This window comes from Ochotona princeps, chromosome 33, assembly GCF_030435755.1.
Source record: "Ochotona princeps isolate mOchPri1 chromosome 33, mOchPri1.hap1, whole genome shotgun sequence".
NCBI lineage: Eukaryota > Metazoa > Chordata > Mammalia > Lagomorpha > Ochotonidae > Ochotona > Ochotona princeps.
In genome coordinates, this window is record NC_080864.1 from 2,129,704 (window position 1) to 2,150,200 (window position 20,497).

At 49.0% G+C, this 20,497-nt stretch overlaps 3 protein-coding genes across 3 annotated transcripts; 1 reads left to right on the plus strand and 2 right to left on the minus strand.

Annotated features, from left to right (window-relative positions):
* Nucleotides 1–85: 85 nt before the first annotated feature.
* On the minus strand, nt 86–1,059 carry LOC101536369 (olfactory receptor 2Z1-like). The gene has a single exon (XM_004595831.2). It carries the CDS (start codon nt 1,028–1,030, stop codon nt 86–88), a length of 945 nt encoding a protein of 314 aa, XP_004595888.2. The 5' UTR covers nt 1,031–1,059.
* On the minus strand, nt 1,034–19,071 carry LOC101516056 (olfactory receptor 7A17-like). Its single transcript, XM_058657622.1, has 4 exons — nt 18,158–19,071; nt 10,849–10,973; nt 2,460–2,536; nt 1,034–1,051 (listed from the first exon to the last, which is right to left on the minus strand). The coding sequence occupies exons 1-4, from the start codon at nt 19,069–19,071 to the stop codon at nt 1,034–1,036; spliced, it is 1,134 nt and encodes a 377-aa protein (XP_058513605.1).
* LOC101536618 (olfactory receptor 7A10-like) lies at nt 12,171–13,097 on the plus strand. Its single transcript, XM_004595832.3, has one exon. The coding sequence runs from the start codon at nt 12,174–12,176 to the stop codon at nt 13,095–13,097; it is 924 nt and encodes a 307-aa protein (XP_004595889.2). The 5' UTR covers nt 12,171–12,173.
* Nucleotides 19,072–20,497: the final 1,426 nt, after the last annotated feature.

Genomic DNA, 20,497 nt, shown 5'->3' on the forward strand with positions numbered 1-20,497 from the left:
ACACATCTGACAGACTTGTCGCGTCTTGCACCACATGGAATGAAACGCATAGGAACAGCTCAGCTCCAGGAGCAAAGCCACAAGGTCATCTCTTGGACGTGATGCCTGCCTTGCGAAGGACTTTGGCCAGAGCCATTCGGACGTCTCTGTTCCTCAGGCTGTAGATGAGGGGGTTGAGCGTGGGGGTGACGAGACTGTAGAACAGCGAGACCACGTTGTCTTGCCGTGGGCTGTGGTAGGCGCCAGGCACCATGTACATGAACACGGCTGCGCCGTAGAACAGGCCCACCACGGTGATGTGCGAGCAGCAGGTGCTGCAGGCCTTGCGCCACGCCTCTGCCGAGCGCATGCGGACCACAGCCCTCCACACGAGGCCGTAGGAGATGGCCACGAGCGACAGGGGCAGAAGCAAGATGAGCACCCCCGAGACGGACAGTGCCAGCTCGTAGGCCGAGATGTCCGCGCACGCCAGCTTCAGGAGCGCGGGCAGCTCGCAGAAGAAGTGGTCCACGGTGCGCGAGGCGCAGTAGGGGAACTGCAGGGCAATGGAGGTCTGGATGGAGGCCACCAGCACGCCCGAGAGCCACGAGGTGCCCACCATGAGCAGGCACACCTGGCGTCTCATGAGCAGGGGGTAGTGCAGGGGGTGGCACACGGCCACGTAGCGGTCGTAAGACATGAGGGAGAGCAGGACGCCTTCGCTGACACCTGTCAGCATCAGGAAGAACATCTGGGCGGCACAGCCTCCCAGGGAGATGGAGCTGTCTTCCCGGAGGAAGTCGGCCAGCATCTTGGGGATGGTGACCAGTGGAAAGCTGACGTCCAGGAGGGAGAGTTGGCTGAGCAGGAAGTACATGGGCGTGTGGAGGCGGGGGTCTGTGCAGATGAGCAGGAGCAGGACGCTGTTGCCCAGCAGCCCCGTGGCGAACGTGGCGGCCACAAGAGAGAGGAGGACGAGGTGTGGCCCTGTGTGGCTCAGGAGGCCCACCAGAGTGAACGCGGAGGCCGTCGACTCATTGGATTCCCCCATTTTTCAGCAGGTGGCATTGACCTGCAGGGGAAACACGGAGCTGGTGAGGGGTCTGTGGGGGAGTGTGTGTGTGTTGGTGTGTTCATCTTAGACTCTGAATAGCAACTGTCGGACCTCGCTCAGGCTCAGTAACAAAATCCCATGACTTAAAAAAATATGAATAGGTCCCGGCGTGATAGCGTAATGGTTAAGGTTCTCACCTTGAACGTACCGGGATCCCATATGGGCGCTGGTTCTAATCCCGGCAGCTCCACTTCCCATCCAGCTCCCTGCTTGTGGCCTGGGAAAGCAGTCGAGGACGGCCCAAAGCCTTGAGACTCTGCACCCGTGTGGGAGACCTGGAAGAGGCTCCTGGCTCCTGGCTCTTGCCTTTGGATGGGCTCAGCTCCGGCTGTTGCAGCTGCTTGGACAGTAAACCAGCGGGTGGAAGACTTCTCCCTCTGTGTAACTGCCTTTCCAGTAAAAAAAAAAAATCTTAAAAATAATGAACTGTAAAGTGAGATTTTTTACTGATTTTTTTTTTCTTTTGAGGAAGGAACTCAACAGAGACAAGACCAATGAATGAGCTACTTGAGAATTCAGTGCAAACTCTCTCTCTCTCTCTCTCTCTCTCTCTCCTTCCCCTCCCCGCTCTCTCTATCCTCTCTGTTGTTGGACTCTCATTTCGCACAGCAGGTGCTTCGTGGAGATTTGGCCAACGAGTAAAATGTCCGAGGGAATGCTGCCTTGTGTCCGAGGTGAACAGGTGCTGACCGGCAGATCTGGGAGCCAAATCTCCCTCTGATTGATTGCAAATCATGTATTCTCTCTCTCTGCCAGTTTTTTTGTTCCTTGCCTCTCTAAGCTAAGCTGCTTTGATCTGAATTATTCAGGGTGCATCGGACTCTTTAAGTTTTATTTATTTGAGAAGAGTCGGGGGGAGCCCGGCATCTCTCCCCAGGTGTGCCATGGCCAATGTCTGAAGCTAGGGGTCTGGAATGCCATCCGCTCTCCCACCTTGGTGGCAAGAACCCAAGGGTTCGAGCCATCCCTGTTGCCTCCCCAAGGTCGCACTAATGGGAAGCTACCGTCAGGATGAAGGCTGGGCCTCGGCCAGGTGGGACACGGCCATCCCAGCTACCAGGCTAAACACTAGCTCCAAGTGTCTTTAAGGGAGACTGTCCCTGACACAGGGGCTGGGTGGAAGCTGTCTGTCACCTTGTCCTAGGTCTTCCCAGATCCACTGCTTCAATGAGCCTGGAAAAGGAGATCTTCCCGGAGATCTGGTTACACGGAGCCTCATGGCAGTGCTGGATGCTTGGAAATACACAGATGATCCAGTGCCCACCTGTGTGGGAGGACCCGGCGCCCACCTGTGTGGGAGGACTTGATGCTCACCTGTCTGGCAAAGACCCGGTGCCCACCTGTGTGGGAGGGACCCGGTGCTCACCTGGGTGGGAGGGACCCGGTGCTCACCTGGGTGGGACGACTCGGTGCCCACCTGTGTGGGAGGGACTCGGTGTCCACCTGTGTGGGAGGACCCGGTGCCCACCTGTGTGGGAGGGACCCGGTGCTCACCTGGGTGGGAAGACTCAGTGTCCACCTGTGTGGGAGGGACCCGGTGCTCACCTGTGTGACAAGGAGGCTCAGTGCTCAAGAGACACACACGTTCATCTCGCCTTCCAAGCACCCGCATCCACCAAGCACTTTGAAGATCTGTGGCGGGTCAGGGTTCGCCTCGAGGTTGACACCTGCGTCCCACCTGGCCTGGGTTTCAATCCTGGCTCTAGCCCCTGGGTCTCCAGTCCCGTGTTAACGCACACCATCGGAGGCTGGGTGGCAGCCCAAGCAGTCAGGCTCCCGCCCCCTGTGGGAGACCTGCTCCTTTTCACGGGGTCTAGCTTTCAGCCCGGCTCAAGCCCATGCATCCTAGGCACTTGCGGATGAACCAGCAACTTCTGTCTTTTTCTTACTGCCTCTCAAGAATAGCAGACAATGGAGTTACACAGTAAGTTCGTTTTGATGTATATTTAGAAATCCATGCATATGCGGCACTTTCAAAAAGTTCATGATAATCACATAGTAGGTTTTTTTTAAAGCTAGGCATGTGCACCAAAGTAGGTTCGTTTCATGACTTGCTTCCAAAATTTCTGCAAAAGCTCCGTACTCACACGCAATGTGGTCATGAACATGAGCCTAACACCATTAGCTCGCCAGATTCCTGTTACTGCTATGTGGACGGTGTCGTCGCACCCAGACCCGAGACCCCCACGAGCTCTCAGCCTGCCTCCTGGAGGGCTTCTCCAGCGCCTTGTTCCTGTAGACACATCTCTGCCCCTTGGGGAAGCCTCGCAGGAAATCGCCCCTCTGTGAATGAGACGCTCTAGGAGGCAGTGACACGTTTGTTGTCTGAGGGGTAGACACCTCGGGGGAATGATTTCCTTTGGGGATCTTTCTCATTTTTCTTTGTCAGAGGAAAAGAATTGGCGGCCATGGGAGTTGGGGGGTTTGAGAATGGAGTACCTCAGGGAATCATGGCAAGTATTTTTTTTTTCATTTCTATTCTCAGTTCCAGGAAGATGGAAAGCAAGGTGTTGGATGACCGAACTTCCTGGAGGATCTAAATCCAAGTGATAGGGTCGATAACTTACGGCCCCTCCACCCTTGGGGCTGCCATTGTGGCACAGTGGGTAAAGTACTGCTTGCAATGTCAGCATCCTAGATGGCGGCCAGCACGAATCCTGGCTGTTCCACTTTGTGCTCCAGCGTCCTACTAACGTGTCCAGGCAAGCAGCAGAGGGCCCGTGCACACATGGGTGACACAGAAGCTCCTGGCTCCAGCCTGCTCCTGCCTCAGCTGCGGTGGCCATCTGGGGAGTGACCCAGGGGGTGCAACATCTCTTGCTATCTAGCCCCCCTCCACCTCCCTGTAACTTCAACTTTCAAATAAAATAAATATTTTTTTAAATGGCCCTTAAGTCTCTGAGTGTGATGTTCATCCCATTCTTAGAGGATGTTAGAACAAGAGAACTCCTATCTTTTATTTTTTTTAAAAAAAGATTTATTTATTTTTATTAAAAAGTCAGATATCCAGAGAGGAGGAGAGATAGAGAGGAAGATCTTCCATCTGATGATTCACTCCCCAAGTGAGTGCAACGGCTGGTGCTGTGCCAATCCGGAGCCAGGAGCCTCCTCCAGGTCTCCCACACGGGTGCAGGGTCCCAAAGCTTTGGGCCATCCTCGACTGCTTTCCCAGGCCACAAGCAGGGAGCTGGATGGGAAGTGGAGCTGCCGGGATTAGAACCGGCGCCCATATGGGATCCCGTCGCGTTCAAGGCGAGGACTTTAGCTGCTAGGCCATGCCGCTGGGTCCCCTTTTTTTTAAATAAAGATTTTTTTCTTATTTGAAAGACAGATAGAAGAAGAGACAAAGAGTGAGAGAGATACTCCATCCGCTGGTTCACTCTGCAAACGACCACGATGGCCAGAGCTGGGCTGGTCCAAATCCAGGAGCCAGGAGCTTCTTCTGGGTCTTCCACATGGGTCCAGGAGTCCAAGCACTGCTTTCCAAGGCCATGATCAGGGAGCTGGATGGGAAGTGGAGTGACTGGGACAAGAACCTGTACCCAGGCGTGGTGCCAGTGCTATGGGTAGAGGTGTAGCTCACAATGCCACCATGCCAGCCCCAGGTCCAATCTATGTCCCAGTTTCCTGAAGAGCCCCATCCTAGGAGAAAGCCATCATGGCTCACACAGTTTGGTCTCTGTCACCTACATGAGAGAGCTGAATTGAGTTCCTGGTAACAAGAGGGAATCCATAGCAGTGTAGCTGGTTCTTGGGGAAGACTGTTACAAGTGGTGGAAGGCATGAGGCCTGTGTGTGGTTGGATCAGCATGGAGAACCAGCCATGTGCTATCTAGATAGGTTAAAGATGTATTTATTTTTAATCTGGAAGGCCGATTTACAGAGAGAAGAAGAGTGAGAGAAAGATCTTTCATCCACCAGTTCTCTCCCCAAGCGGCCACAATGGCCAGGGCTGAGCAGATCAGAAGCCAGGAGTCAGGAGCTGCTTTAGGGCCCTCCATGTGGGTACAGGGTTCCAAGAACTTGGGGCTATTCTCTGCTACTTTCCTAGGCCACGAGCAAGGAACTGGATGGGAAGTGGAGCAGTCCAGATATGAGCCGGTGCCCCATGGGGTTCTGGCACTTGCAGGGGGAGGATTCATCAATTGAGCCACAGTGCTGTCTGCCCGCTCCCACCCTGTGATCTTTAATTGTACATGGAACCTTTTGAGGAATCTGGGGCTGTTTGAACCCCATCATAATAGTTACTCAGTAAGAGCTTGTTGAATGGAAAGAAGGAGTTAGGCATGGCTGTCCACAAGGATGTCACTCACAGCTGGACGGATGCAGCCCAAGATGAGTTCCTGTGGAAACAATTGATCTCCAATAAGCGTTGTTGTGAGTCAGGGCTAGTAGGAATATGGTTAGGTCATGGTCCTCTCTGCTCAGAAACTTGGGACCTGACACCGCCCGGGGTGGGGTGATGAAGCAAAAACTCCTATTACAGCTGCAGGGCGAAGACGCTCCATCGGATCCTCTTCCGGGATCACGGAGTCAGGGTCGGAAACTGAGTGTCCTCTCTTTGTTCAACAACTTCAGGCCAGAGTTATTTGTGGGATGTTTGTGTGTCCCCTGCCCTGAGTCCTGCCTTAAAGCCCTGAGGCAGGTGTTAGAGCACGGTGGGTGAAGCCACCAGGGGCAAGGCCCACGCCCTGTATCAGGGTGTCACTTGCAGTTCTAGTACTTTCTGCTTCCAGGGAAGTCCCCCTAATGTTCCCCGGGAGTTGGTAGGTGCCAGCTTGAGACCTGGGCTCTGGCCAGCCGTGTGGGAGATGGACCCTGGACCCTGCAGGCACTGGGGAAGGGAACCAATGGATGGAAGATCTTCCCACTTTCTGTTTGAATAGCTGAAAATAAACCTTCTTGAAGACTCCACACGCGTGCTGGTACAGTTGAGCTCAAGTCTGTGGGTTCCACGGTTTCTCACAGCAAGACCGGTCTAACAGGAACACAAATAGTCCAATATTCTCGACACCGAACACACGCAGATTTTGGTCTTATTTATTTCCTTAAAAAAAAAAGAGATTTATTTACTTATCTTATTGGGCCATCTTCTACTGCTTTTCCAGGCCGGCCACATGCAGGGAGCTGAAGGGGAAGCAGGGGCTGTCGGGACACGAACTGGCGCCCATGTGGGACCCCGGTGCATGCAAGATGAGGACTTTAGCCACGGGCTATCATGCGAGGCCCTGTTCTTATTTCTTGATATAGTATAGCAACTATTGACATGGCATTGAACTGGTATTACATACAAGTCCTCTGGGGATGATTCTGTCCATGGGAAGAGGCTCTGGATTCTGGGATAGCACTATGCCATTCACGTGGAAGGGACTCGAGCGAGCAGAATCTGACATCTGCAGGAACTTGTATGTATACTGAAGTACAACTAGGTTCCAAAGGAAGTCGCTGGGTGGGCATTAGAAGCAGATTTGAACGGTGGATCACCCCAATTCCTGTGGACATGATTGGAGTGTACTGTGCGGAGAGGGTTTCAGACAAGGTGCCATCTCCTTCTACGAGGGGCATACAGAAGGCAAGTGCCTGTAGTCCGGTGGGGGGCTCTTGCAGTGTTACAGGGGCACGCTGGGTTCCTGTGTTCCCAGCGGCAGCAGCGCTGTGACATGGAAGGCTAACCCCTGCCTGCAGATGCAGCATGCCTTACGGTTTTTGGTTTAGTCCTGGATGTTGCACATCGGATCCACCTCCCTGCCAAAAGCCTGGGAATTACAAATCATGGTAGTTCCAATGCTTGGGTCTCTGCTGTTCACACGGAGACTCAGAGAAAGCTCTTGGCTTCTGTCATTGGCCTGGGCTAGCCCCGTGTGGTCCAGAGCCATCCTGAGCGTGCACACACACACACACACTCCTCATCTTGCAAGAGCTGGAATCCCATGTGGGCACTAGTGTCCAAACTGTTCCTCTTCCCATCCAGCTCCCTGCTTGTGGCCCGGGAAGGCAGGAGAGGATGACCCAAAGCCTGGGGACCCTGCATCCATGTGGGAGACCAGGAAGCAGCTCCTGGCTCCTGGCATTAGATCGTCTCAGCTCTGGTGGCTGCAGCCATATGGGGAGTGAAGCAGTGGATGGTTTTTCTTTCTCTCTCTATAAATCTGCCTTTCCTATAAAAAATAGCTTTATTTAAATAAAAATAAGTAAAAAGGAGAAGCTTCCAGGCTGCCTGAAGGCAAGTAGGAAGTAGGTGAGGTCAGGCTTTGATGACTCGATGCCCCCAGCTTAGTGAGCTCGTGATGTGTATCTCCTTGTCCCTGAAAACCCCAGAGAGCAGATCTCTGTTTGACCAAAGGAAACACATCCTCAGAAAATTTGATTGCTAGAAGATCACAGAGTCTGTAACCCAGGCTGTTAGAGTTCACCACCAGCAACCTCTCCCCAAAGCTCTCAGTTCCTGCAAGTCCCAGAGGGCATAACAGTGATGAAAAAGTTACAGTCTTGATTGGCAATAATGAGACCAGTGGGGTTCCTGTCTGGAGGAACGCCTGAATGAACTCTGCGGTGGAAACAAACCCAAGACACCAATTGCCAAGTTTCCATAATGAATAGCTTGTTGGATTTTCAGCGGCGCTCAGGGACTTATTAAAAGTTTACCTGCAATTCCCAGCTCCACTGCACTTGGATTAGTTTAAAAAAATCTTTGAGGATCAGCCACACGCCTGCCAGCAGACAAGTCTGAGCCCTTAATTCGGGGCTGAGGTGCTAACTGAATCCTAGGTGCACTCAGGGGTGGGGTCACCCCTGAGAACTGGTCTCCAGGTAGCTTTCCTGCTATGCCTCGCGCCAAGTCAGGTGTCTGATTAGCCGCAGGTGTCAGCGGAAATTGGAGGTGGCCTTTTGTGGACCCAGGCACCACATTCCCAGAGCTCTGACTGATGCCTTCGCCTGTACCTGGAGCCGTTGGAGCAAAGCACTGGGTGACAAGCGCAGCCCATAGAATCCTCCACGCAGCCAGCACAGTGAAGGTCAAGGACTTCTGAACTTCCAGGGAAGCTAGGGCTTTGCCTCCCCGACTCTTGTCCCCTTAAAAGGTTAGCACCACTCCACTGGCTCCTCATGGGTCCTCAACCCCTGGCGTTGCACAATAGCTGAACTCACACTTGTGGCTACAAGCGGGGGCCGTCTCCTTGAAGCCCTGTGGAGCGTCGACCAGGAAACCCTTTTGGAGTGTGGATAGTAATTGCTTGCTTTATCTGAAATTCATGTTTCAGGTGTAGTGTAGGTGGGAGTCCACCTGCGCTTGAGTAGGTATGACATGTGTTTGGCTACCATTTTGTGGCTGTTGGGACTATGTGGTAAGATCCTTTGCATTGGATTCTTGATAACTTTTTTTTCATGCAAAATCAGGTTTTATTTGCTGAAATAATATTTTAAAATCCTCTTTTTTTTAAAGACATGCTTCTGGTGGGTGGAATTATTGAATTGAAGGCTCCATTCCTGTCTTAACAATGTGGATATCAACAACATATTTTTGTTTTTGAAGCAATAAAACATTTAGAAAAGATTTTCAATTGCAAGCCAAAGTTTTTTCCTTAACCATCTGAGAGGAATTATTTATTTTTTTAATTTTAAGAAGATTTATTCTATTCTTATTTGGAAAGCAGAATTATAGACAGAGGAGAGATAGAGAGAGATCTTTCATTTCCTGGTTAATTCCCAAATGGCCACGGTAGAGTGGGCTGATCCAAGCCCAGGAGCCAGGAGCTTCAAGTCCCTGACGTGGCTGCAGGGTCCCAAGGCTTGGACCGTCCTCGACTGCTTTCCCAGGCCACAGGCAGGGAGCTGGGTGAATGGAGCAGCCAGGACTCAAAATGAACACCCATAAGGGATCCTGGTAGCAAAAATGGAGCCTTAGCCCACCACACCATGGTGGTGGCCCCCAGGCGGAGAGGGTCAGCTATGGCGAAACATGGGTGATATTTTGGCATTTCCCCCGCCTCTTTTTTTCCTCTGTGTCTGCTGGTTTGAAGGGAGGGGAGGGAGGCCTCTCCTTGCTGCCAAGCTACATCAGCACCCAGCCCACATCCCAACCACCTCTCATGTATGCCAGGGGTGCTCATCCCACTCTGCACCCCGATCCGCCCTCATATATGTTAAAAGGCACCACTGCCTTGTGTAGTATGGTCAGGTCCGAGTCCTGGCTCTTGTGCTCACCAGCAATAGGTATAGCCTAACAGGGGAGTGTCCACAGTTCCCTTGCCAAGCGTATTTTTAGCCCTGGATCTTGCTCCTGCCCAGGATACTTTGTCCAGGCTGACATGACCCATACCCAGTCCCAGCACTTGGCAGCTGGTGCTGTGGTCTAGCCCATATAACCCATACCCATTCTGGCTCTCATGTGTGCCAAGAGGTACAGCAGTTCAGCCCAGCTCCAGACCAGCCCGCCCCCAGTCCCAGCTCTCATGCTCAACAGTGAAAGCAGCAGAGCCCAGCAGGGGAGTACTCCAAGTTTTCCTCCCAGGCCGGCACCCAGAAATGGATCTTGTATGTGCTGGCAGGTGCTGGTACCCAGACTGACATGGCTGGCTTCCAGTCACTGCGATCACCAATGGGTGCTGTGGCCTAGTCCAACTGGTCTGCACCCATCCCAGCTCAGTGATGAGTGGGGTTAATAGATGAATTTTTTTAGGGGTTAATAGATCATTGGCTAGTTTTTATGAAAACAATTTAAAAATAATTTAATATTTGAAAGGAAAACAGTTGGATAGTATTAAGATTTTTGATTTTTGAAAGATATTATTCTCTCTTTAAATTAATTCTTTAAAAACACATTTTAAAATATTTTTACTTGTTTAGGGTATATAATAATTGGTATATGTATATAATGTGTGATAGCCAAATCATGGCAAATGCATTTCCATCTCCTTAAATATTATCTTATATATGTACTGAGAAACTTATAAGTAACTATTTTGAATTATCTAGTAAATTATTGTAAGTTATATTTTAAATTATTAATTACAACATAGAAGTCACAGGGTAGGTGCCACAATAACCATCACATTCAAAAAGTTAAAAATTAGAGAAATCACTTTTTCCCAGGAGTAGAAGCAAGAATCAAATCTCAAGATGCTCTTTCCATTTTGAGAGTATTTTGTATTTAGCATTAACTGTGACATATTAGGGGAAACACATGATCATTGTCTTTAGGGAACTGGCTTGTCTCACTAAGCAAAACATTTTAAAGCGAGAAACTAAATGGCAGCTATTTGCGATTGCCACAGAGCAGGAGAAAGAGAGACAGGATTCCTCTGAGCCCAACGTGGTCTCTTGGGAAACACCTGCAAGAAAACTTTCTGTCTTGGCTTGAGTCCCTTGGGCCTTAGATGTCAAGGAGCTGCCTAATCAGCAGGTTCCAGGAGCTGTAAGTAGCACCTCTGCTGTGGTCCCTCGGACTGTGCAACCTTGGGCTAGAAGCAGCCTGGTGGGTGTATTTGCAGGAGCAGCCTGGTTGTTGTATTTGGTGTCCCAATTCTAGCTCAGCAACTGGAGCTTCCCTCTTTCCCTGTGCCGTGCCCGGGACAGAGCTTCAGTCTCCAGCATCCACCATCCAGGGAGGAATTTGGGGGTCCACAACTGTCACCTTTCACCCACAATTCCCATGCAGGTGAGCCTGGCAGCCACTTCAGGAGGGGTGCCAGGCTGTGGCCACAGAGAGCTTTCCCTGGCGTCTGCCAGGAGCTGAGCTAACCAAGCAAACACACCAGACAGGTCCGGGGTTGTTGCCTTGTTAACTAATGCTGGTTCTCTAGGGCAATGGTGATTGCTGATGAAGAAATGAGGGTAAGCAAAGATCGATTCTAACAGACAACAAGAGGCAGTAGTTGCCCAGAGTCCCTCCAGCCAACTTTGCAGCATTTGGAGATTTGGGGAAATAGAGCAAAATTTTTCTGTGTAGAGGGACATGGAGTGAGGTCATATCAGCTTTTCAGTGTGAGGAAGCTTGGTTATTCACCCCTCAATACTGATTAGAGCAGGGAGAAGAGTTGGATACACTCAAGGGTTTCCAGCCAATTGCATTTTCTCCTTCAATATCTGCAATGTCTTGGTTTGCTCTCAGGTGAGAGAGTTTTATTGCTGTCTTTATTGTCTTCCTACCTACAAAGATAGACCATTGTGGACAGCTTTATTTTCTGCCATGCGGTTATTTGATGTGTATTGGAGTGTACTTCAGCGCAGTGGAAATAGGCATTTAGAAGGTAGGTTGTTAGGGTACTAAATGTCTGGTGCGAAAAAAAAATCTTAATCTTAGTGTCATCTAAATTTGGATAACTTTCTAATTCACAAAATGTGTGCACAAAAATAAGTAAATCTGTTAGCTGTGTTTTCCAAGACATTGGAAAGACCCTCTTAGTAAAATGTAAGAGGACTTGGGAAAGATGGGATTTTTCTGTTGTCAAAATCGGCAACTCGTCTTGGGTTCCAACCCCACTTATATTAAATCTATAAGAATTTGATTCTGCAAACTGGGTCTTAAATGTCCGTTTTTAATACATTTCCAAATCGTTCCACATCCAGTTGTTCTTATCCCTTGTCATCCTTTGGGATTCCTCTTTGCTTTACATGAATGAATCCCCTACTCATAGTCATGGCACTTCTACCTTCAGTTGCGTGATTTGATTGGAGATCAACTCATCTTTCATAAACAGAATTGAATCCCAGTATCTTTAGGATGCGTGGAACTATATTTTACACTCCTTCTTCCCCTTCTTTCTTGTTCATGCACTTAATTGAAAATCAATGGTGAGTTTGTAACTACTAATAATTAGATATTTATCAAATGGTCAAAGAATAACTCATTAAGTGTCACAGGTATTTGATGCTTTAGGGAAGTATTGAGGGTGGGAAAGAATTCTTGGTCAGTGATCCTACTTGGAGGACCGAATGGGAAGAGAGCCATCTCCAGATTTGGGAGATATATTTTAAATGGGAAAATATGAATTTTGGATTTCTGTTCTGATGGTTACACCTATTTTGTGTGAATATAATTCAGGTTCAACTACTTCTTCCTGGTGGTAATGTACACCACATGAAACTAAGAAACCAAACTCAGGTTTCAGGATTCCTTCTCCTGGGACTCTCAGAGGACCCAGCACTGCAGCCTCTCATCTTTGGGCTCTTCCTTTCCATGTACCTGGTCACCATAAGTGGGAACCTGCTCATCACCCTGGCCATCCTCTCAGCCTCCCATCTCCACACACCCATGTACTTCTTCCTCGCCAACCTGTCCTTGGCTGATGTCGGCTTCACCTCCACCACCGTCCCCAAGATGCTGGTGAACATCCAGACGCAGAGCCAAGCCATCAGCTATGCAGGCTGCCTCACACAGATGTTCTTCTTCTTAATCTTTGCAGGGCGAGAAAACTTTCTCCTCACTGTGATGTCCTATGACCGGTTTGTGGCCATCTGTCACCCCCTGCACTACATGGTCATTATGTCCCCCTGGCTTTGTGTGCAGCTCGTTCTGGTGTGCTGGACCATCAGTGTCCTGCATGGTTTGTTACACAGCTTCATGGTGCTGAGGCTGAGTTTCTGCACACACCTGGAAATCCACCACTTCTTCTGTGAGTTGAATCAGGTGGTCCACATTGCCTGTTCTGACACCTTTCTCAATGACCTCATGATGTATCTGGCAGCTATACTGCTGTTGGGGGGTCCCCTGTCTGGGATCCTGTACTCCTACTCTAAGATTGTCTCCTCCATCCGGGCCATCTCCTCAACTCAGGGCAAGTATAAAGCCTTTTCCACCTGTGCCTCTCACCTCTCTGCCGTCTCCCTATTTTATGGCACAAGCTTAGGTGTGTACCTCAGTGCCAGCGCTGCCCCAAGTTCAGCCTCAACTGCAGCCTTGGTGATGTACACCGTGGTCACCCCCATGCTCAACCCCTTCATCTACAGCCTGAGGAACACAGACATGAAGAAGGCTCTGAGGAGACTGCTGTTCCCTAAATGATAATAAAACCCACAGTGTTGCGGCTGAGCGGTGTCGGTGACTTCATGTGTCAAGCCTCAGGGTCAGACAAGGTGATGCATTTAGAAGAGGAGGAAGAGAGCTTGCTTAGGGTGTTCACTGTTTTGGCTTCTTTTTAGTGGTTAATTCACTGACAATGAAAGACCCATTGCATTGCACTGCGTGTGATCTTTGATAACACATGATTTCTCTCTGATTGTTCCTTATTTTCCTACATATATTGTCAACATGGTTCCAGAAATGCAAGAGGACTCAAAAATTTCATGGAGAAACGGAAGTGAATTGGAGGTAGTCGATCTGCTAAACAACTTTTACTTTGATGTGTATCTTCTCAGTGTGTATACTGCTTTTTATACTTCGTGCCTGTAATATTTAAATATTCTCTTGTAACTACCAGACCTGGGGGTCAGAAAAGCTGGACAAAGTAGCTCCAATGGCTGGTTAATGTGTGGATTGGTAATGGAAAGGGGGTGGACCGGGCAGGACTGAGCAAACCTTAGCCCACAAGAAAAATTAGAAATCAGGATGGAGCACATGTCATGCCGAGCTAGGCTCTTGCACCTACTGGTCTGCGTGAGCCAGGGACGCTGTGCTTCAGTGTGTAAGGCAAGGGCTGGGACATGTGAGTGGCTGTGCCAAGCTGAGTCAGAGCAACCATTGGCATACGCGCAATCTATGGATGGGAACAGGCCCAGTTGGGGAGCTAAGGGGACACCCTAGCTGGGTGGAGGTTCCCACCAAGCAGCATGGGGCTGGGATGGGGGCTGTGTTCTGATCAGGATACAGTTGTAGCATCGCTTAGCACAAGTGTGGACTGGGACTGGACGCACCAAGCTGGGCTAGACTGCAACACCATCTGGTGCTCGGGAGGACCAGGGTAGATGTGGGACAGACTAGGCTAGGTCTCTGCCCCTACTGAGCCATGTGTGAGCTATATGTGGGTACGGACGAGCCGTGGCTGGGCTGAAACATCCAACAGTAAGAACCAGATTGGGTTGAAGACCAGCCAGGAAAAGTCACTGTTTCTGCTAGGACAGGAGGTGAACTGAGTAGGGCTGACTCATGGACCCCCTGGTATGTGCAAAATCTGGCATTGGGAGAAGTTCTGGTGGAGGAGTTTGGGAAACTCCTCCTCATAAAAGTATGTAGCAAATTATATGACACCCACAGGAGTTTTTGCTCTACATAACTTCCACAAAGAAGAAAGAATATGTGGTATTTGTCTTCTGGGTCTGACATTTCACAGGTCATAATGGGCTTCCAGTTCCATCCACTTTGTTACCAATGTCCAGTTGTATTCTTCTTTACGACCGAACAATATTCCACCAAGAGTACAAAGAAAAAAAATAAACCTCACACTGTATTTCATAAATACGTATAGTCATCGTGAATCAAATATTTTAAATTGTGTTAAATCCATATGTGGAAACTCTCTTGTCCAATGTGATGATATTTGGAGCTGAGCCCTCTGGGACCATCCAAGCCACACTTAATCAAGGACAACGTCTCATAGAACTTATGTGGGAGCACAGATTTGATTCTCCAAGGGTCCAGAGGCCAAGACACATGCAGCAATATAAAGTGTTAACACATGCAAAATCACAGGGCTCCTCCCACCCTGACACCTGCCAAGCCAGAATCCCCAAGTGACTGACGCACACGCTGTGGAGTCTGACATGTCCTGATCTACAACGGTGTTGCTCTACCTCCCTGGTTTGACCTTGATGTGGTTCATGCTTCGTGGGTGCCAGTGGTATTGCATTTAGCTTTAGCCAAGACACTTCTCAGCCCCTGGCTTCATCCCTCAGGGTGCCAGCTCCTTCTCCCTGGTTGTAACAATCAACCTTTGCTCCAGCTATTTCTGCCAGTCTCCCAAAGGCACCATCATCCCTGAATGAGAACCACCGGCCTGGAGCAGAAGAACTGCCTATGCAATTTCATGATTCCATTCATGACGCTGGGCAGGTCACCTACTCTTTTTTATCTTTAAAAAATTACTTTTATTTTTATTTGAAAAGCAGATTTACAGGGAGAAAAGATCTTCTGTCTGCTGGATCACTCCACAGATGACCACAGCGACTAGAGCTGAACCAATCTCAAGCCAGGAGCCAGGAGCTTACTCTGAGTCTCCCATGTGCGTGCAGGGTCCCAAGACTTTGGACTATACTCTGCTGCTTTCCCAGGCCACAGGCAGGGAGCTGGATCAGAGGTGGAGCAGTCAGGACACAAACCGGTGACCAACTGGGATGACAGAGCTTGCCGGTGGAGGATCAGTCTGTTGAGTCCTTGCGCCAACCACAACCTACCTTTTCAAATTCATTTTTCTCACATTAGAACGAGTTCCCAAAGCAATTGCACCTGTTTTGTGAACATGCATAAAGATCGAAGAGAGTCTAACTGCAATCTAAAGTGCAGGAGAAGACACAAAGCTTTCTCATCATTGAGAATTCTTCACTGGTGTCACAGGCATGAAACTCCAAAGGTCGGTATCAAAACATCATGAAGCCGAGGAGCTGTAGCAAGTGTCCATCGTATGATGGACACTTTATCTGTGTCCACTTTATCTGTGTCCACAGGTAAAGAAAGAACAGCAGGGACAGGTATTTATTGCAGGTTAAGAGAGAGCCTGGTTTGTATCTTGGCTCATGTACTCTTCAATCCAGCTTGCTGTTAATGTTCACCCTGGGAGACAGGAACTGAGACCTCAAGTATGTGGGTCCCTGTCCCCCATGTGGGACGCAGGGATGGAGTTCCTGGACCCTGAATACACTGATCCAACCTTGGCTGTTACATTGTTAGATTATTAGGGAAAGGAGTCTTCTATTGCAAAATCTCTCTCTCTCTCTGTCTCGTGAAAGCCAATTTTTTTTAAAGAAGGAAAAGCAATTTACTGATTCTCTCAGGAACTGTATCACATCTACAAACCAACGTGTGGGCTTCAAAAGATCTAGAATCGCTAAAGGGACAAAGCTGTAACTCAGGGATGGGCAAATATGATGCATAGACCTCAGAGAGGCCGGTAACCACAGGGTAGGTGAAACTAAGCCCTGGTTCATCTGACCTCTGGCCTGTACTCATGGAGAAGACAATGAATGGGACTTTTCTTTCAGCCCAAACCAGCAACACTCAGGGAAATCAATGTTCATGGCTGGAGTAATAAGAGGCAATGAGCCTAATGGGCCAACAGGGAGGCCTCCATCTATGCCAGCTGCCCATCAGCCCAAGCAGCAATGGCCAGCACAGGACCTGGTGGGTGGGAGCGTCTGGGAGCTGAGCCAGGCTCCACAGCGGATGCTTTGCTGCCTTGCACTAAATTTGCCATCTGGGAGGAGTCAATGCTTCCACACAGCTGCCGTCCTCCACTGCTTTCCCAGGCCACAAGCAGGGGGCTGGGTGGGAAGCGGAGCCACCGGGACTTTAACCAATGCCCACATGGTGGTACTCTGGCATGTACAAGGGGAGGATTAGCCAGCTGAGTCACTGAACAGGCCCTTGATCATTGTTAAACCAACGGGTGAGTGGATGGATGAATCTTCAGCATGTTGACTGTATTGTTGCTTCTTCTCTCCCATGACCTAGCTATTTAAATCCTCCTTATCTCACAGACAACCAGGAAATGAGCCGACAAAGCAGCCTTTGCAGCAGTGTCAATATGAATAAAATTATGGTCATGGAGACAGAGCGCCATGATTTAACCAGAAAGTACTGAAAGGCAGCTGGTGAGTGTTAGCAATGTGAATAGAAAATATTTGTGTTACAGTGAGAGCTCTGCAGGGAAGAAAATGGCTTAGAAAATGGGGGGGCGATAAGTGAAATTTTGGAGATTTCCTCATGAGTCAGGTTTCTTTTTCCTCTGCATTTTTTAGAGAATTTGTTTTTCACTTCGTCACGACTCTCTAAAGGACTTTGCAGTAAATCCATCTTGTGAAAGTTTCGGAGACTGTAGCATGAAACTAGCCTACTTCCAAACGGACAGTCTAAACCAATTCGGAGTTTAAGATTTTAAATAACGATCTTTTAAATCCTATTTTTTTTAATTAAGTGGATGAGTGCAGTTCAAATTAAGTAACTGAACTCTAAGAATGTGATGACAGTTGACATTATTTCTGCAGGAAGTTGTTGGACACTCTTTGCACCACGTTGATACCTCTGCTACAAGTTCGACAACACCACAGAGAGGAAGACTCACTATTTTATTTATTTGTTTTTTTCTTCTCGACACGTGGTGGACTGTACTTAAGGGGATGTATAATGGAAACATAGTGAAAATAAATATGTCCATAGGTAGAAGCAGAGAGAAGCATGCCCCATGCATGCCGTACAAGGATGGACTCACAGTGAAATGACAGCTAATCTACATTGGTGGGAGACACCTCAACGGCAGTGTGATGGACTTCTGAAGGCACATGAAAGACATCTATGGAAAGACTGGAGGGGAGAATGATGGGGTGGTGAGAGGCAGGGAAAAGCCCAGTGCCTATTAAACTGTGTCATAAAATAAAATAAAAACAACAACAAAAGATTTTACTGCAGGAAAACTGTGGCTAGTGCTACCAGATTCCCAGTACTAACAGACTTTTCTCTACTACAAATACTGCCAATGACCTTGATGGTCGTGTGTGTCTATCTGGAACAGTAAAAGCACACAAAGCATGCACTTGCCTTTCAGGTAAACAAGAGAATTGTACCTCAGGACAATAGATGACATATGATAAGCATTATCCCTATAATATATGTACCATCCTATGATGAAATTCATATTAGTAACTATTTCTGTTCCAGTGTCTGGAATCCTATTTAGAAATAAAGATTGAATGGTTCATACTGAAAATGATAACAAGCCTTCATGTGATAATGCTACAAGCCTATAGAGAGAGGATGAAATGAAGTATTGTAGACTCCCCTGAAACAAACAACAGCCCAAGCTCTACTTTTGCAATGTGGTCGGAAAAATCACAACTTTGCTTCCGAGCAGAGACGCCTACAATTATAGAAACTTGCTGAGCTATGCAGACATGGATCCTCTTAGGGTTCACCCCCCAAAGAGTTTTTTCAGGGCCCTCTTGACATCTTTATTCCTCAGGCTGTAGATGAAGGGGTTGAGCATGGGGGTGACCACCGTGTACAACACCGAGGCTCTTGCAGTGGAGTGTGAGTCATGGGTTAGAGCAGAATTAAGGTACACGCCTAGACCAGTGCCATAAAATAAGGAGACAACGCAGAGGTGAGAGGCACAGGTGGAAAAGGCTTTATACTTGCCCTGAGCTGAGGAGATGGCGCGGATGGAGGAGACGATCTTCGAGTAGGAGTACAGGATCCCAGCCAGGGGACCCGTTGCCAACAATATGAGTGTAATATACATGACCATGTCATTAAGGAAAGTGTCAGAACAGGCCAGTTGAGCCACCTCATTCAGCTCACAGAAATAGTGAGGAATTTTCACAACTGTGCAGAAGGTCAGCCGCAGCAGCATTAAGCTTTGAAATATTGCATTCAGGACACTGATGACCCAGGCAACCAGAAGCAGCTGCACACAGAGCCGGGGGTTCATGATGACCGTGTAGTGCAGGGGGTGACAGATGACCACAAACCGGTCATAGGCCATCATCAGTAGAATGAAGTTGTCCAACTCAACAAAAAGCAAGAAGAAATAAATCTGTGTGAGGCAGCCTGCATAGCTGATGGCTCTACTCTGCGTCTGGATGTTCACCAGCATCTTGGGGACGGTGGTGGAGGTGAAGCCAACATCCACCAAGGACAGGTTGGCGAGGAAGAAGTACATGGGCGTGTGGAGGTGGGAGTCAGAGAGGATGGCCAGGGTGATGAGCAGGTTGCCACCCACTGTGCCCACGTAGGTGGACAGGAAGATCCCGAAGATGAGAGGCTGCAGTGCTGGGTCCTCTGAGAGTCCCAGGAGGAGGAATTCTGAATGTTGGGTTTCATTACCTGGTGCCATTTGCTTCAGATGACTACCAGCTGAAGGTGGAAAAAAACAGCAATTTCATACACATTCGGCTAAAATACTAAGATCTAGTTTTAGCAGTCAGAAAGCTCAGGTTGCATGTTGTGTGTGGATGAAACCCATTTACAGGATTCGCTCTCAGTACAGTTTTGTGCTGGGCTCTTGCCTTATCTACTGTCCCAGTTCCACTTAGGTACTTTCCCTTATAGGCTGTGGCTAATGGCTCAGTGAGTCGGGCTTCTCTCACTGTTTGGGAGACATGGAGTTCTGGGCTCTAGGCTCTTGGTTAGAGCTTGAGTGCTTGAGTGTCACAGGCATTAGAGAGTGACCCAGAAATCATGAAAACTGTCTCCTTTCCGTCTCTGTGCATGTCACTATAAATCAATCAAATCTGTATCAACAGACAGGTAATTGGATGGATGATTGGTAGATATATAGACAGACAGCCTCATACCTTTTTGTCCCGTCCCTACCTTACAATTTTACCTCCTCTTTAATCCCAAAGACATTTGGATCCGTGATCAGCTTTTATAAGAGCCACTTTCTGCTGCATTCCCTGCCCTGTCTCAGGTGACAACCATCCTCTCGCTGTCAACAGTGAGTCCTCTGTTATGGGTTTGAAAGATCATGGTTCATTACCGCCACAAATAAGTGCAATCAGCGGTTACTGGGTGAGTAAACCCCAGTACTAACCTTCACAGAGAGTACACTGCACCGGCCATGCACCGGCGTCTTCGTCCTTTTTTCTTAGAGCTGGACCTCCGGGATTCTGAGACTCACCTGCTTAGGTTCTCCCAGCGTCCACTTCTGTGTGGACTTGTGACTGTCCCCTGATGATGGACACTGATGATGGGGACTGAAGCGCTGTCACGCCCAAGGCAGCAGGAAGGAAGGCGTCCCTGAGTCACAGCAAGACTCCAAACACAACCACCACGTCCAGTCGAGCCCTGGGTCCACTCTGACAGCAACACGAGGTGAATTTACAGCCCCCGTCTCTTCTCATTAAGAGCATCTCCCTCGTGATGTTCCACCCTCGAAGCACCTGATGGCCCCGTGGAGAGCATGGTCTGGGCGGAAGGAATCTGCTGAATCTGTGTCCCCAGGGGAGCAGCCGGGAAGACCGGTGACTCTGTTCTGACGAATCCTTCTGTGTCATCATCGCCCCCTCCCACGGGTCAGTCTCCTGGGAGTGTTGCTGTGCTGAGCTCAAGTTCTCGTCCGTGCAGGATGAGAAGTATCCTGACGAGGTCTCCAGCGTCTTCCACTCAAGGATTCTGTTGGGAACATGTCTGTAGGCACTCCAGAAAATGGGTATTTGCTTTTTCAGAAACAGGGAGGTGGGGAAATGTTTCTCTGATGGAAAACAATGACTCTTCATTTCTTAAGAGTTAGAATTCTTATCACAGGAGAAGCACTGTCC